This window comes from Crinia signifera, chromosome 3, assembly GCF_055691185.1.
Source record: "Crinia signifera chromosome 3, ASM5569118v1, whole genome shotgun sequence".
NCBI classification, from domain to species: Eukaryota; Metazoa; Chordata; class Amphibia; order Anura; family Myobatrachidae; genus Crinia; species Crinia signifera.
This window is the reverse complement of record NC_139219.1, coordinates 311,783,861-311,799,661: the sequence shown is the minus strand read 5'-3', so window position 1 is coordinate 311,799,661 and position 15,801 is coordinate 311,783,861. Positions and strand designations below refer to the sequence as shown.

At 44.9% G+C, this 15,801-nt stretch overlaps 1 protein-coding gene across 2 annotated transcripts in view; it reads right to left on the bottom strand.

Annotated features, from left to right (window-relative positions):
* KLHL29 (kelch like family member 29) overlaps nt 1-15,801 on the bottom strand; it is a 633,192-nt gene that overhangs the window by 118,549 nt on the left and 498,842 nt on the right. For both annotated transcript variants that reach the window (XM_083178618.1, XM_083178619.1), the window contains exons 8-9: nt 8,511-8,710; nt 3,814-4,073 (exon numbers count right to left, since the gene is read on the bottom strand). In XM_083178618.1, the coding sequence (XP_083034744.1) occupies nt 3,814-4,073; nt 8,511-8,710 (460 nt within the window). The remainder of the gene's footprint in view (nt 1-3,813; nt 4,074-8,510; nt 8,711-15,801) is intronic.

Sequence of the window (15,801 nt, the reverse complement as noted above, 5' to 3'; positions counted from 1 at the left end):
TGTTTTATTCTCCCACCACAAATAAAATACCGCACCGAGCAAAGCGCATGGCGAGTATTCGCAGTACAATTTGACGGTGTCCTTGTAGACTAAGACAACATCCGGTACAAAAAAAAAAAAACATGAAAAATTTATATTTTGTGAATGACGATTTCTCATATAAACGAACCATTCGGGTTACTACGGTGTTCCAGATGTCATTAACGGTATGTTTAAAGGGGTCACACGTAATCCAATCATAGTAAATTAAATAATGCGGTTACCATGGGAACATGGCAAAAGTTCTGAGAAAATAATTACTGGTTTGCAGGTAATAACGGTGTTTAAAGCATGGGTTTTTTTTTTTTTATAACAATGCTGGGATAGGTACTGTACATCGGGTAATTACAGCATTATAATTTGCATTTTTATTGTCCCGTTCATTCAGACAGTATTAAATATCATTTAAGGATTAGATTTCGACATGTCCAACTCCAGACACCTTTTGATAGGGAAGCTCTGGGGTGCGCTGAATACAAGATTCTAGATATTACTGACAATCAGTCTGGATCAGCATGACTGGCGCACACACACACCCACGGCTCTTGGTTTAAACCTTATTTTCCTCTGCCGAGCTTGTTACAATCAACATCAATGCAGCCAGGGAATCTGTCAACCGACGACTGGTTGCTATGGGGTAATGCATACAGTATTTGAACCTTTCATCAAACTTAATAAATAACCAGTTCAGAGGGGAATATACAGAAGTGTTGTTTATATAAAAAAAAACACAGATGTTCTTTTTATTTTCTCAAAAGACACAGAAAGTCATTCTGGTTGCCCGCAAAACGCCGCCCGAACGAAGGCCTACCCGCTGCCCGGATGCAGATTTCACCCACACGCATGCGAATGGATGTTTTGCGTGCGGCGCAGAAATCATTTGACTATTGAAATTACCGACTATTGAATGATTTCTAAGGCGTTCGCAATTCTAACTCTCTAGTGTCTTCGAGCTCCCGCGCCCCTGTACGGGAAGGGGGCGGGCAGCTGACAGCTGCTGATGTCAGCTGCCGCCCCCGCGTCACCGGCGAATCTCTATGCCAGTGCCCAGCGTTTTCATGGCTACGCCCATAAAATGCTGGGTGTTTCCATGGGCGCGACTGCAGTGTGCGGCCACACGCCCCACCGTCCGCACTACTAGGTCAATTCGCCGTGCCCGTTTCATACCCTACCATCCACTACGATGAGGAAGGAGAATATCACAGTGTGCCAAGCACAGCTGGGCACCGTGCCCGAGGCATAGCGAGCGCATCGTGCCATGTGAGGGGATGCGGTACACGAATGCGGTGTCCATGTCGACATTTAGGACAAAAAACTCACATCGACCTTCCCGTTGTCTAATGCTTGTGTCGACCGTATGACCCTGTCAACCATGTCGACCTAATTTAGGTGTCGACTGTAAGTGGTCGATCTAATGTAGGTCGAGTTTCATTGAGTCAACCCTAACTCAACCCTGGTCGAGACTCACCTCCCACTTTCTGACACGTGGGATATTGCTGCAAGGAAATCAGGGCTGCCCCCCCCCCCCCCCTCAGTTATAAGGGATGTCTTATCTAATTTCTCTGTCCGTCCATATGTTGCTCAACTATGACAAACATCAATATCTGGCGCCACATAAATAAACGCAGACTTTCCAACCATACGTATCAATGACCAGCGCTGCAAACCTCAAGCGACAAAGCGATGGGACACAGCGAAGGACACGTGGTCACAAAGTCTGCAGGACTCAAGGAGAATTGGCCTGTAGAAGGCACAGTGACAGGTGCTGGAGAACGTACAATTTATACGGTCTTCTTACCGGGGAGCCGTGAGTTACCGGGTGAGGAGCCGAGCAGCAATTTCTATAACACTACAATAAGCTGGAGTTATAGAGGCGGTCAGGAGAAATATGACGGGTGTATTTCACAAGGAAGGAAAGTTTAGAAGGTTTAAAGAAACTACGGGTGACCGTGAAATGTAATAGGGTGAGGGAATCAGAGAGTGAGAGATTTGGTAAGAAATCTCCAGTATTATTTAAAGCGGCAATCATTTACACTGCAAAATCAAACTGGTTTTTGCAGTATAAATGATTGCTGCTTTTAAAAAAGAGCTTACTTGTAATTCTAAATGATGGTGTGCGAGCAGGGCCCTCTTAATGCACAGTCTGGCTTTGCTAAGTGTAAAATGCAACAGAACTTGTGTTGGTGTGGCAACGTTATGCCAAGTGTTTTACACATTGCGGCAGATGTATTAAGCTTTAACAAGAGATAAATGCAAGGGTGATAAGGAGAGATAAACGTCCAGCCAATCACCTGCTAACTGCCATGTTACAGCCTGTGTTTGAAAAAAGTCAGTTAGCAGGTGATTGGCTGGACGTTTATCTCTCCTTATCACACTTGCATTTATCTCTTGTTAAGGCTTAATACATCTGCCCCATTGTGGGTCAAAAAGGACAGGTGCGGGGGGGACCCATCTGTAATTATGTCTGGGGTACCTATACAATGTCCAGCCAGGAAATTTGATGGACTGGTGACTGGTTTATGTCAGGGGTGAGATGACATATGAAGCGGATCATCCAGATTGTTGAGGTGTTTGGCTTTGTTATAATTACCTGAATACAAACTTCATTTTATATTATTATAACCAACATTATTATGGAAAGGCCAACCTCCGTTCAATCGTATAGGACAAACACTGCCCACTTCCAGCGGGTCCCAGACGTTCTGAACACCCTCTATGATGCCGGACTTGGAAAACTTGGACCATACAGAGGTCTCATGCCAGTTGCTGCAATGTAAGTGTTGGATGAGCCGCAATATGTGGAGCTGCACTACAACAACCAGCAAACGCCAATGCTCTGCAATGAGGTGTACCATAGCGAGACTGGTTCTTACTGTTTACTAGTCATAGGAAAAGCAGAATGTTTCCCCCAAAATATGTACTAAGCCTAAAGACCAGATGAACTAAGCTTCAAAAGTGATAAAATGTAGAGTGATAAACAACCAGCCAATCAGCTCCTACCGGACATTTTTTTCAAACACAGCCTGTGACATGACAGGTAGGAGCTGATTGGCCGGCTGATTATCACTCTCCATTTTATCACTTTTGAAGCTTAGTGCATCTGGCCCTTAATACTGTCTCAGCCAATCTACCTTTAGGATCCTTGGGGCTAAGTAATAAGCCTGGTAAAGCGATAAACAAGGAAGGTGACAATGGCCCAGCCAATCAGCTCCTAATTGTCAGCTTTCAAACCCAGCCTGTAAACATACATTTAGTCGACCACAAAAGATGGACAGGGCTTATGTCGACAGGGCCAGACGGTCGACACAAGCATTAGGTTAACAATGGGAAGGTCGAGAGTCAAAAGATCGAAATGAGGTTTTCACGTTTTTATTGTGCTGAATGTCGACGTAAAAAAAAAAAAACGGTAAAAACTTGTGTTGACCTTTCGACCTTCCCATTGTTGACCTTCTGATCTTGTCGACCTTAGGCCTGTCGACCTATTTCATGCGTCTACCTTTAGTGGTCATCCTAATGTATGTTGACCTTCATGGTGTCGAATTAGCGACCCGTAACCCTGTAATTTGGCAGATAACAGTAGATTGGTTCCTGCATTATCACCATCCACTTTATCACTTCATCAGGCTTAGTAAATCTGCCCCCCTTATTAGTAACTGCTGACCCTCCAGCCCGTGGATATGGTCCTGCTACTAGTGACGATAATAACGGAAGTCACGTGACATGAGGACAATGGACGATGTGGCAGACAGGAAGTAATGTAGAAATAGGCCGTACCTGCGCTCGGCTTGTTGGCTCCTTCTTTATCCATTTAATCACCGTCTCGTACACCAGCTCTTCCGCCTTAGTGTTCAGGCTGTCGTTGGAAATGTAGGAGACAAAGTCGTCTTTGGAGATATTCAGAATCTCATCTTGGTTGGCCACCTCCGGGAAATTCTGCAGGGCATATGCTTTGGCCATGTTATAGAGTTCCACGCACTGCATGGCTTCTGCCATGGCCAGGATGCCCAGGCAGTTGTTGGCAGTCAGCTGTTTCTCTGCATAAAGACAACACCGGCAAATTACTGACTTTTATGGGTTGTGTTTCATTACGAACATTCAAAATACAACATGGAAATAACCAGCTTTGTGCCATCTGTTCCGTATAAGAGAATACAATTTGTCTTTGTACGTGAAAGCTGAGGTCTGGCCAAAGCACAGACGCAGCATTCCAAGTGGTATTATACTCTGTGTGTGTGTGTGTGTGTGTGTGTGTGTGTGTGTCCACCTATATCAGGCATTGCCAAACTGTGGCTCTCCAGCTGTTGTGAAACTACACATCCCAGCATGCCTTGCCATAGTTTTAGCATTCCCTAATAGCAAAACGGTGGCAAGGCATGATGGGACTTGTAGTTTGAGAACAGGAATGTTCCCCAGACATACAAGTGATTACAATTACAGTATACCCCTCAGTAGTGTAGATATGTGCTGAGACAATGGGCCTCGTTCAGATCCCGGTGCTGGTGCTTTCCATGTTGCTAAGTACTGATTGTCCTGCCATGTGCAATACAGATCCTGCAACATAGGAAGCAGCACAGATGCAGATGTCAAGTGATTGACAGTTTGCAGCTGTTTAGGGGCAGGGAAGGGGCGGAGACAGCCTCTGTTTTCCTAAATATAGGCATGTCACATCCGTTTTGGGAAAGCGCCAATGTCAGGATCTCCGTCCTGACCTTTTGGTAGGAGCTTCGGCAACTGGCTTGCATGGCCCCATGTAAGCAATAGTGATTTGAATCAGGGCCCGTGTTAGTTATAACTGCTAAATCATAATTGCCTACTCTCCCGGAAGCTCCGGAAACTCTCCCGCCCCTTCCAGGAAAGTAGGCAAGGTTACTGCTACTCAAATCCCCACGCCCAATTCAGCCACTTATTTCTAGGGATGGCCATCGTTGCCTTTGCCATCAATGTTTGCCATCGATGGCAAAAGTGCAACTGACCATCGATGGTGCATAACTATGCATTGGATGACCATCCATGGTCATCCATTTTCTCTGACTGATTGGCCTGTGGGCCAATCAGAATATGGGGGCGGGGCTCCACGGGTCTCCTGGGCAGAGCTATGCTCCGTGTCCCAGGAAAAAGCAAAACAAAACTATTTGTTTAGGCTTGACATCGATGGTGGGAAACCATTTGGTTCTCCACCATCGATGGCAAAACTATTCGACATCGGCCCTAAACCATTGATGTTGTCTCAACATCGATGGTCGATGGCCATCCCTACTTATTTCCATCCATGCAGCTGAAATAAGGGAGCAGGGACACAACGTAGCCCCACACTGCTTTACAGTGCCAGCAATGTGGTCATTGTCAAGCGGGTCAGGTTTACATTGATGCAATCGCGTCTCTGCGCGCCCAGGCCGCCTCCTTCATGCCCCCTCTTGCTGAATATTGCTGCTTCAATAACGAAGAGAGAAGCCATTGGGTAGGTAAGTATGTGCTTTATTTAAATTACCCTATTTGCATGCAATACAATAATACGTAACTGTCCTAAACATAAGAATATTCAGCCTAATTCAAACCTGATCGCAGGGCTGCTTTTTAGCCAGTCTACAGATGGAGCGCCTCTCAGCCAGTGCCGGGGATCAGCAGAATGTTCCCGCTGGTGATCACTGGCGGAGAGGCACTTCATCTGACTGGGACGTGCGAGCGTCTCACACACAAGCTCATCCCAGTTTTCCGGTGTCCGGGGACGGGAACTCTGCCCGTCTCTGCTTCAGGGAGACAGGCAGGGTTAGGGGGGGTGCTGGCAGGCGGCAGGGACCGGCGGACATCGACGGGGAGCTCCAGCTTGTGCGCGTGCGTCCCCTTTCGGCGGCTGGCGAACCGACCACCAGACCCCCGCAAAACGAGAGCGGCCCCATCTATACACAACCATGCTGCACTGCAGAGGGGTTGATGTCACATGTGCAGGGACAGTTAGAGTTGGGTGAGTTATTTTGTTTCTGTGCAGGGTAAATACTGACTGCTTTATTTTTACACTGTAATATAGATATCAGTTTGAACGCACCTCCCCCAAATCTAAATCTCTCTGCACAGGTTACATCTGCCCCACCTGCAGTGCAGCAGGTTTTATCCATTTGCTAAAAAAAAAAAAGAGGCAGATTTGCGATCAAGTCTGAATTAGGCCCATTGTATTGACAGATAATAAGAAAATTCAACAACACATAATATATCATTAAATACAATACGTGCGCACATATTGTTTTCCCTTTTAAATATTAATAGTAACTGACATATACTGGTAGATGCATATGCCGTATTGTGCAGCACAGAAGTGCGTATCTTACACACAAATATAACATACGCCCGACTGTACATGAGCACCATAGTCTCTGTTACTCTGCATAATACCTAATTAGTGATCACATGACTTCCAGTGAATCCTCTCCCTGAGTGACACCTCAGCGGTGATAGGCCTGTCCCTTTTTAGAGAAGCCATAGTTAATAAACCAGTTAGAATAATACCAGCCCAATGGCTATTGTGCCCTACGCAGGAGCCTAGATTGCTTCATGGATAGAGTCAGCTCTGAGGCTAGGAGCTTTATTTGTGATAAGTCAGGTTTTAAAACACATAATTTCAGGTTGTGTTTCTGCCCGATATTTAAAAAGGGCAAAGCTTCTACCAGCCATATTTTCCTAGTAGCTGCATTTCCCTTTTAAATATCAGGCAGAAACACGATCCTAAGTGACAGGTTTTGCAATCTGTCTCTTCATAAATGAACCACTAGGGCCAGAAGGTAAGGTGATAGCCTCTTCTCTGGTGTCCTCAGGGCAATGGTTATGAGAATCTCCCGACAGCATTAGGCACAGTAGGCCTGTGTAAGGGGCTGCAGAACAAGAGGGGGCTGCTTTTTCCCTTGCATAGTGGATATGTCCGAAAAATGGTCCTTCATCAGCAAAATAAATGAGGGAATGTGAAATATCACCTTGCTTAAGTGAGGACAGGAAGATTAGTATCTGGTGTATGTAGTGGGCTGTAATCTGCTTTCTAACACAACTGGGGACGCTGCGTAAGGAATGGTTTTATATTACTATATTAAAGGCTCTGTGTCTGTACATCCCAATGCTATAAATCCATAGCAGTGTAGACCATAAAGTGTCATTACTGCCCCTGTGAGGGGTATATGTCACATATACTGTAAGCAGAACTCATGAGAACGAATATGTGTTTCAGGGATGAGTTTTTAATAGATCTGGAATTTTCATGCATTGTGATGTCACCAATACAATCTGTCCTGAATCTGATTGGTTGCTATGGGCAACATCCCCCCTGTTAGAAGCTTTAGTAAATTTACATGGATCGCAGCTATCAGCACACTATTTTATTCTCCCACCACGCCGTAGGGAAGTCTAGGTCATGAAATACCACCTGTTGGCACATGTTTACTCAAAAAAACTAGAAAAACTCGAAAGCGACCTTGCCATTGTTGACCCAATGCTTGTGTTGACCTTCTAACCATGCCATCAGTGGTCAACCCAATTCATGTCGAGCTAAATAGGATCGACCGAATCATCATATCCCAGAATCAGGCCCTTTCTTGTGTATGAATAGCACAATTTGCAGATTTCATATTAAATTTATGGTTATCTAGTTGAAAGATGGACAATATATTGGTCGACAGTCAACATGGTGACATGCATTTGGTCCACAGATGAAAGGACGTCAGGAACCAAATGTAGACAGGCTCAAAAGGTCAAATGCCAGTGGTCAACACACAAAGGGCGGGATGTTTTCTGTGTTTGTACAGCTCTAGCTGGCGTAACCCCATAGAAGCTTATTGCTCCTCTCTGCAACACTGCTGTGTGCGGGATTGGACACGGATCCCTCCCAGCATGCTCACGCCCTCCAGCATCTCTGCGCATGCCCGGAAGACCAGGCAGCGGCGGGGATCGCAAAGGGCAGCTCTTATCGGGAGTGCATATAAGATGAGCATCACACCGATGGGGGTGGGCTGTACCGTCGCCACCCAAGCAGTTAACACATGTTTTCAGCGAGTTTTCACATGTTTTCCCAACACTTTTTGATTCATGTGGACATCTGCTGGGTATAGAAATCTGTAGCAAGCGGTGCGAGGCACTTTACCTGAAGTGAGGTGAACGGAGTTAGTCCTGGAGGGTTCATGTTTCTACTGATGGTGGTAAGATAACATCAAATATACCAGATTTGGCCCTAAAATGTTGTGTTCTCCCCTGTACTTTTTCGCCTAGTCAACCATAACCACTGTTGACCTAAAGCAATACGACCGTATGTTGTCAACCACTTGACTGTTGGCCTAAACATCGTCAATCTATTAAACCACACTCATATTTATGTATCAATATTTTGCATTTGAAACAATTCACTTTGTCATTCAACAAATGTAAGGTTTAATATAAAGTACATATACATAAACAACTTGAAGGCATCCAACTCTTTCTTGCGCCAATGCTCCTACCTAAGAACGACACGCAGACTTTACAGAAAGTGTGGAACTGGAATTTGCTGGCCGCTTCCAAGAGAATTTTTGCGTTGGCCGAATCTATGATTAGGGAACCTGTATAGACAAATTCCAGTAACAGTTCTAAGACTTCGGCATTGATATTGGACATGGCCAGCTCCAGCTTCTCCCCGTTCTTAGCTTGCTCCCGCGATGACCTGGCAAATACAATAATATTCTTGAGGATCAGTCCAGTCACTCAACAAAACCAGATCTACAGTAACATTCCACATTTCATAAGCGCCTTGATTTGCAGGCAGATTGAAAATTATGTCACATTAAAAAAAAATATTTCTTACTGGATCTGAAAGAGAAGGGTCTTTAAATTAAAAAAAAAAAACTGGATACAAAAAAACAGAATAAAAAAAATAAAATAAAAAATAAACCAACCAAAACATTTTATTGCTATGGTTATCTACATTCTCATGCATAAAAGGTTGCGAACGCAAGGAGGATGAGGCAACGTTAATGAAAATGGGATACAATGTTAGTTTTCAAAGGGAAACAATACATTTTAATGAGATCATTAATTACCGAGAGTGAGAAAGGCTTTAAAAACTGCTCAGCTGGAGCAGATTGTTGATGTATTTGAATATGCAATTGTAACGAGAAACGAGGGCTGAGGCTCCACTTCATCAAGTTCTCTTGCAGAAACTTTTTTGTTCCCCCCCCCCCCACATAAAAAGTTGACATTTAGGACTAAAAAGCTTTTGACCCTTTGTCTTCAAGAAGAAACATACTGTACACTTCAATTACTGGTAGCTTTTAACATTTCTGTTAATTGTAAAATAATATGTATAATTTTTAGACTTCAAATTATTTTTATAATTATTAATTAATTTTTTCAAATTAAATGTGTTACTTATTTTATGTAAGCGAACATAAGTAAATTGCGTTTAGACAAATTTTTCAAAAAATTGTTACCACTAAAAAAAGGCTTATTTAACAATGTTGTGCGGCAAATGACTTAGAATTTTCCAAACTTCACCACTGCAGTCCAGGTTTTAAAGATATCCATTGGGGTGTGGTTATTGGTGAGAGCAATAAGCTGAAGTTTGCCTACAGAAGGCATCAAAAACACTTTCACCGGCCCTGAGTGATTGCTATTAGCTTTTTTAATTATTTTATTTTTCTGTGAAGGAATCTAATTGGCTTATTAAGATTAATGTGTGTATATATATAATATATATATATATATATATATATATATATATATATATATATATATATATATATATGTATGGGTCCAAAGCTGGCACTCTGTTACTACCTTGAAGGATTATTCCTGCGGGGGTACTCTCACGAACTTTCAGTGAAGACACTACACAGGCAGTGCTGATTAACGTTTCGGATAGTATTCCTTTGTCAAAATCACAGAACCCAGTTTGTGATCGAAACGTTAATCAACATTGCCTGTGAAGTGTCTTCACTGAAAGTCTGTGAGAGTGCTGCAATCCTACCTCTATATATCTATTTTGTAAATGGAAAAGGTTTGATATCACAGGTAAGTATAAAAATAGGAACTAAAAAAGTTACATTATTGAGTCAATTTATTGTAAAATTATAAAGTTTTTTTGATCTTTTAAATTATTTTTAAATTAAATGGATCAATAAAGCTTGACAATATAGGAGTTTAAAAGAATAATAAAGTTTTCTTTTTTTAAACAATTTTTTTTATTTTAATTTTAAAATTAAAATTGAATTTAAAATTAAATGGATCAATACTATCATAAAGCTTAGGAGTTTGAAAGAATCATAAAGTTTAATTTTTTTTAAACTATTTTTTTATTTTTAAATTAAATGGATCAATACTATCATAACGTTTGACAATAAAGAATAATCATAATTTCAAAGAATAATCATAATTATATAATAAACTATATATATATATATATATATATATGAACACATATAAAATATATATATATATATATATATATATACTAGGTGATTCATCGCGCCCTACGGGCGCTCTTCACACCGTCGTAAGGGGCTGCGCCCCCTTAATTTGTGAACGTTTGTATATGAGAAATATGGTTAGAATTGTATGAAAGATGCCCTGTATTGCAACTTAGGTGTCCGCGAATCGCGGGAGGGGGGGTCGCCGAGGGTGCCGCGAATTGCAGGAGGGGGGGTCGCGGGGGGTGCCGCGAATTGCAGGAGGGGGGGTTGTGGGGGGGTGGATGCTGCGAATCGCGGGAGGGGAGGGATTGCAGAGAATCGCGGGGAGGGGGTCGCGGGGTGGGTTGCCGCAAATCGCAGGAGGGGGGTTACGGGGGCGGGGGTTGCGGCGAATCATGGTAGGGGGGGTCGCGGGGGGTGTGCCGTGAATCACGGGAGGGGGGGTCACGGGGTGGGGTGCCGAGAATCGCGGGGGGGTGTGTGTGTGCCGTGAATCGCGGGAGTGGGGGTTGCGGGGGGGGGGGTGGGGGGGGGGGGTGACGCAAATCACCACAAGAAAAAAATCAACACAGAAAGGTCAACACATGTAAATGTTGACATAAGTGTGGCACTTCATTGGTGTCCATGTCGACACATGAGAATGAATACGAATTGCGGGAGGGGGGGGTCGCGGAGTTGGGTGCCGCGAATCGCGGGAGGGGGGGTTGCGGGGGGGGTGTGACGCGAATCGCCACAAGAAAAAATCAACACAGAAAGGTCAACACATGGAAATGTTGACATAAGTGTGGCACTTCATTGGTGTCCATGTCGACACATGACAATGAATATGAAAACATTCAAAAAATGAAATAAATCTTCAAAAACTCATGTCAACCTTTTTCATTGTCGACCATAGCCGTGCCAGTGTTTTGCATGTGCCATTTAATCCTGGGGCTGCCGCGAATCGCGGGGGGTGCCGCGATTTGCGGGAGGGGGGGTTGCGGGGGGTGGGTGCCGCGAATCGCGGGAGAGCGGGGTTCATGGGGGTTCCGGTGGGGGGTTGCCGCGAATTGCGGGAGGGGGTCGGGTCGCGGGGGGGTGCCGGGGTGCCGCGAATCGCCGGAGGGGGGGTTGCGGGGGGTGTGACGCGAATCGCCACAAGAAAAAAATCAACACAGAAAGGTCAACACATGTAAATGTTGACATAAGTGTGGCACTTCATTGGTGTCTATGTCGACACATGAGAATGAATATGAAAATATTCAAAAAATGACAAAAAAACTTCAAAAACTCATGTCAACCTTTTTCATTGTCGACCATAGTCATGTCAGTGTTTTCCATGTGCAATTTAATTCTGGAGCTGCCGCGAATCACGGGGGGGTGCCGCGAATTGCGGGAGGGGGGGTCGCGGGGGTGGGTGCCGCGAATCGCGGGAGGGCGGGGTTCACAGGGGTTCCGGTGGGGGGTTGCCGCGAATTGCGGGAGGTGGGGGGTCACGGGGGGTGCCTCGAATCGCGGGAGGGGGGGTTGCGGGGGGGTGTGACGCGAATCGCCACAAGAAAAAATCAACACAGAAAGGTCAACACATGTAAATGTTGACATAAGTGTGCCACTTCATTGGTGTCCATGTCGACACATGACAATGAATATGAAAAAATTAAAAAAATTAAAAATAAATCTTCAAAAACTCATGTCAACCTTTTTCATTGTCGACCATAGCCATGTCAGTGTTTTGCATGTGCCATTTAATCCTGGGGCTGCTGCGAATTGCGAGGGGGGGGGGTGCCGCGAATCGCGGGAGGGGGGTCGCAGGGGGGTGCCGCCAATCGTGCAAGGGGGGGTCGCGGGGGGGTTCTTTTTGCCGCGAATCGCGGGAGGGAGGTCGCGGGGGGGGTGTTTTTTCCGCGAATCGGGGGGGGGGTCACGGGGGAGGGTTTGCCGCGATTCGCGGGAGGGGGGGGTCGCGGGGTGGTGGTTATGCCGCGAATTGCGGGAGGGGTCGTGGGGGAGTTCTTTTTGCAGCGAATCGCGGGAGGGGAGGTCGCGGGGGTGTTTTTGCTGCGAATCGCGGTAGGGGGGGTCGCGGGGGAGCGGGTGTTTTTGCCGCGAATCGTGGGGGGGGCGCGCGGGGGGGAGGTTTTGCCGCGAATCGCGGGAGGGAGGTCGCGGGGAGGGGGTGTTTTTTCTGCGAATCGGGGGGGGGGGTGTCACGGGGGAGGGTTTGCCGCGATTCGCGGGAGGGGGGGTCGCGGGGTGGTGGTTATGCTGCGAATTGCGGGAGGGGTCGTGGGGGGGTTCTTTTTGCAGCGAATCGCGGGAGGGGGGGTCGCGGGGGTGTTATTGCTGCGAATCGCGGTAGGGGGGGTCGCGGGGGAGCGGGTGTTTTTGCCGCGAATCGCGGGAGGGGGGGGGCGCGGGGGGGAGGTTTTGCCGCAAATCGCGGGAGGGGGGCGCTCACCTGGTGGCTGTGGAGTAGCAGTGCTGGGCAACATGGGAAGGCAGTGGGTGTCTGGCACTGTCTGTGGGCTCACTGGGCTGGTTCTCTGTCACATACCTCCCAACATGACCCTCTCCAGGAGGGACACAATGCTCTGTTTCTAGACTTCCCCTTAATGTATGATTGCCATCACCTGTTTTAAACAGGTTAATTCTCAGAAAGGTGTTCAGCACAGATGAAGGCAATCACACATTAAGAGGAAAGTCCAGGAACAGAGCGTTATAGACACAGACACCCACTTTGAGTGACAGATGTAGCCAAATATATAGGAGATATATATTTATATGAACATTCCATCGCTGTAGGAAATATAAAGATAAAATAAAAGCTATCCAATCAATCAAACCCGTAGCAAAAGAAGTACTATTATAACAGCTCCTAGGCCCCGGATAGCACATGAAGGCCCACAGACGCTCGCTCAGGGCTGTATGAATTGAAGAGAAAGTAATATATACTTTTAGTTTTTCCTTTTAGATTCCACTCACTTTGACCTGTGATCTTTAAACAAGCTCTGATATACCATGAAAATATATATATAAAAAAACCTATGTCCTTTTATCGGCCTATTTGATCTTTTTTCCAAGGTTATGTGTTTAAAAAAAATATATAAAAAAAAATAAAATGAAAGCTTTTTTGTTCTAAAAATATATTGTTCCCTTCAGGCACTAAAAGGAAGACCTTAGTGGCACAGCTTTGAAAACTGAATACGAGACAAGATAGACAGACAAAATGGTTAGAGTGGAGTAGAGGGGAGAGGGAGGGAGTCAGCCGGATCTCCCACACGAAGCCAGCAGCCATCCTTAAGGAGTTTTCATGTCTGTTTTCCTGAATAAAGTGCTAAATCATTTGAAATCAAGAATATAGCCTGCATTTGGAAGTGTGAATTAGTGCTCTGTGAACTATTGAGCCATTAAAGCCTCATTGTGTGACTCTCACCATCAGATAACGCCTGAAAGAGTAAACAAATATTAAAATAGTTTGGTAATGAAGACAAAAACAAGAGGGGATAAAAACAACGTTATTTAAAAAAAAAAGGTGTATATTAACTTCAACAACTTTATTTATACACAAGGATTAAAACACTGGCTTCAGTGTGTATTACGTTAGGAATGACTTTACGTCGACATTCAAGTTGGCTACTGCCGCTTACGCTATTTCCAGGTCATACGAGGAAGTAGTCATGGGAAATGAAATGACATCTACAGTAACCTCAAAGAACCACTCATGGTGGTTCTTTGAGGTTAACTTATGACTCTGTGTAATGTTAAGACAATACATATATATATATATATATATATATATATATATATATATATATACATATATATATGAAACATACATAATATGATATGTTTGAATGCTACATTATCTATTGCATCTCATTATCTTGCAAGATCATGTTCTTATCTAAATAGTGATGGGTCCTGGTTAAAATCTAGTTGGCTGGGCCACGGATTCCCATATAGTATACAGGTAACACATATTGTAGGGTTTTCTACAATGCTTTACACATGGACCCCTTGGTTTGCGGGAGGCCACACAACACACCCTGCCCCCATGTTTAAATCACTTACCTCTCTGAAACCCCATGTCAGCTCTGCTGCTGCAGGAGAAATCACTAGAATATGGTGCTTTGGCCATTTTACTGGAGATTCAGGCAAGCGCAGTACACATTTATCTCTGGGAACATGGTGGACGCCATGTTTTTGGAGACCTGTGCATGGGCACTGCAGATTAGTCTCCGGGAACATGGTGGGCACCATCATTTCTGGAGACCTTAGCATGCACGTAGTCTACAGCACCACACAGAGGAGAGGGCTTACACAGAGTCTCCATATGAGCCCCCTTCTCTCTTATAATGCCTCTGAGGTAATGGGTAAGGGCATCATAAAACTTGGCGTTTTGGATGATAACCAAACACGTAACCTTATATCACTTTGTGTGGCCCCTACATATAGATGTGCGAAATGATGACTTTGTGTGCAGTGGAGTGATTTATGTGAATGCCGATAAGTCGCAGAGTGTATGTGCTTCAATGGTCTTGTGATGGTAGTTGCAGAGACGAATTATGCGCAACGTGATTGGTTTGTGGGAGGTTGCGGGAGAGTGGCAACTCAAACTTGTCGTGAGTCGCGACCATTTTCGGGGGTATCACAGCTTTGGACTAAGCTCCCTATGTAGTTATAATGGCTCGAGCGGCTTTCTGCCGGCGGAAATGCTGCATGACCGTATCACTGCACAGAAAGTCAGGCTCTGACCGATTTGTGTCTGATGGTTGAATCTATTTAGGCAAGAGGGAGTGGAGAAATGTCACGGTGACTGCAACATTTGCATATTTTTGCACAGCAGCTGCATACAAGTCTTCAGCCACACTGGCATTACCAGACATCTCTGATTGCCATAATGCCAGAAGCCATCTCACTATGTGTGCAATGAACTGTCCTTGCCCTGGGAACCCCCCCCTGGTGTTGATATGTGTACATTTCCTTCTTTCATATACCTGCATGTAGACATGACAATATGCAGCGTTCTCCAGCTCTGCAGGTCAGCAGTAAATGTCTGCTAATGCCGGCTACAACTGTTATCTAGTTAGTTATTTACATTAAACACACTATGCAGGTCAATGTCCCTCTAGATTGCTGGGTTGGCAGCTGACACCTTAATGTGACAGATGGCACCTGCTTAGCAAATTCATTGCTGTCAAATCTAATGGAAATCCTTGTGCCGATGCTTATCAACGGGATGCGATTGCATCTTCCTATCAGCTAAACCCAGGACACGCTGAGGATGTGGTTAATGCTGGCAATGGCAAGCTGCACTTACACAGCAAGGAATATGCAATATATACTGTATATATATAATAAACATTTT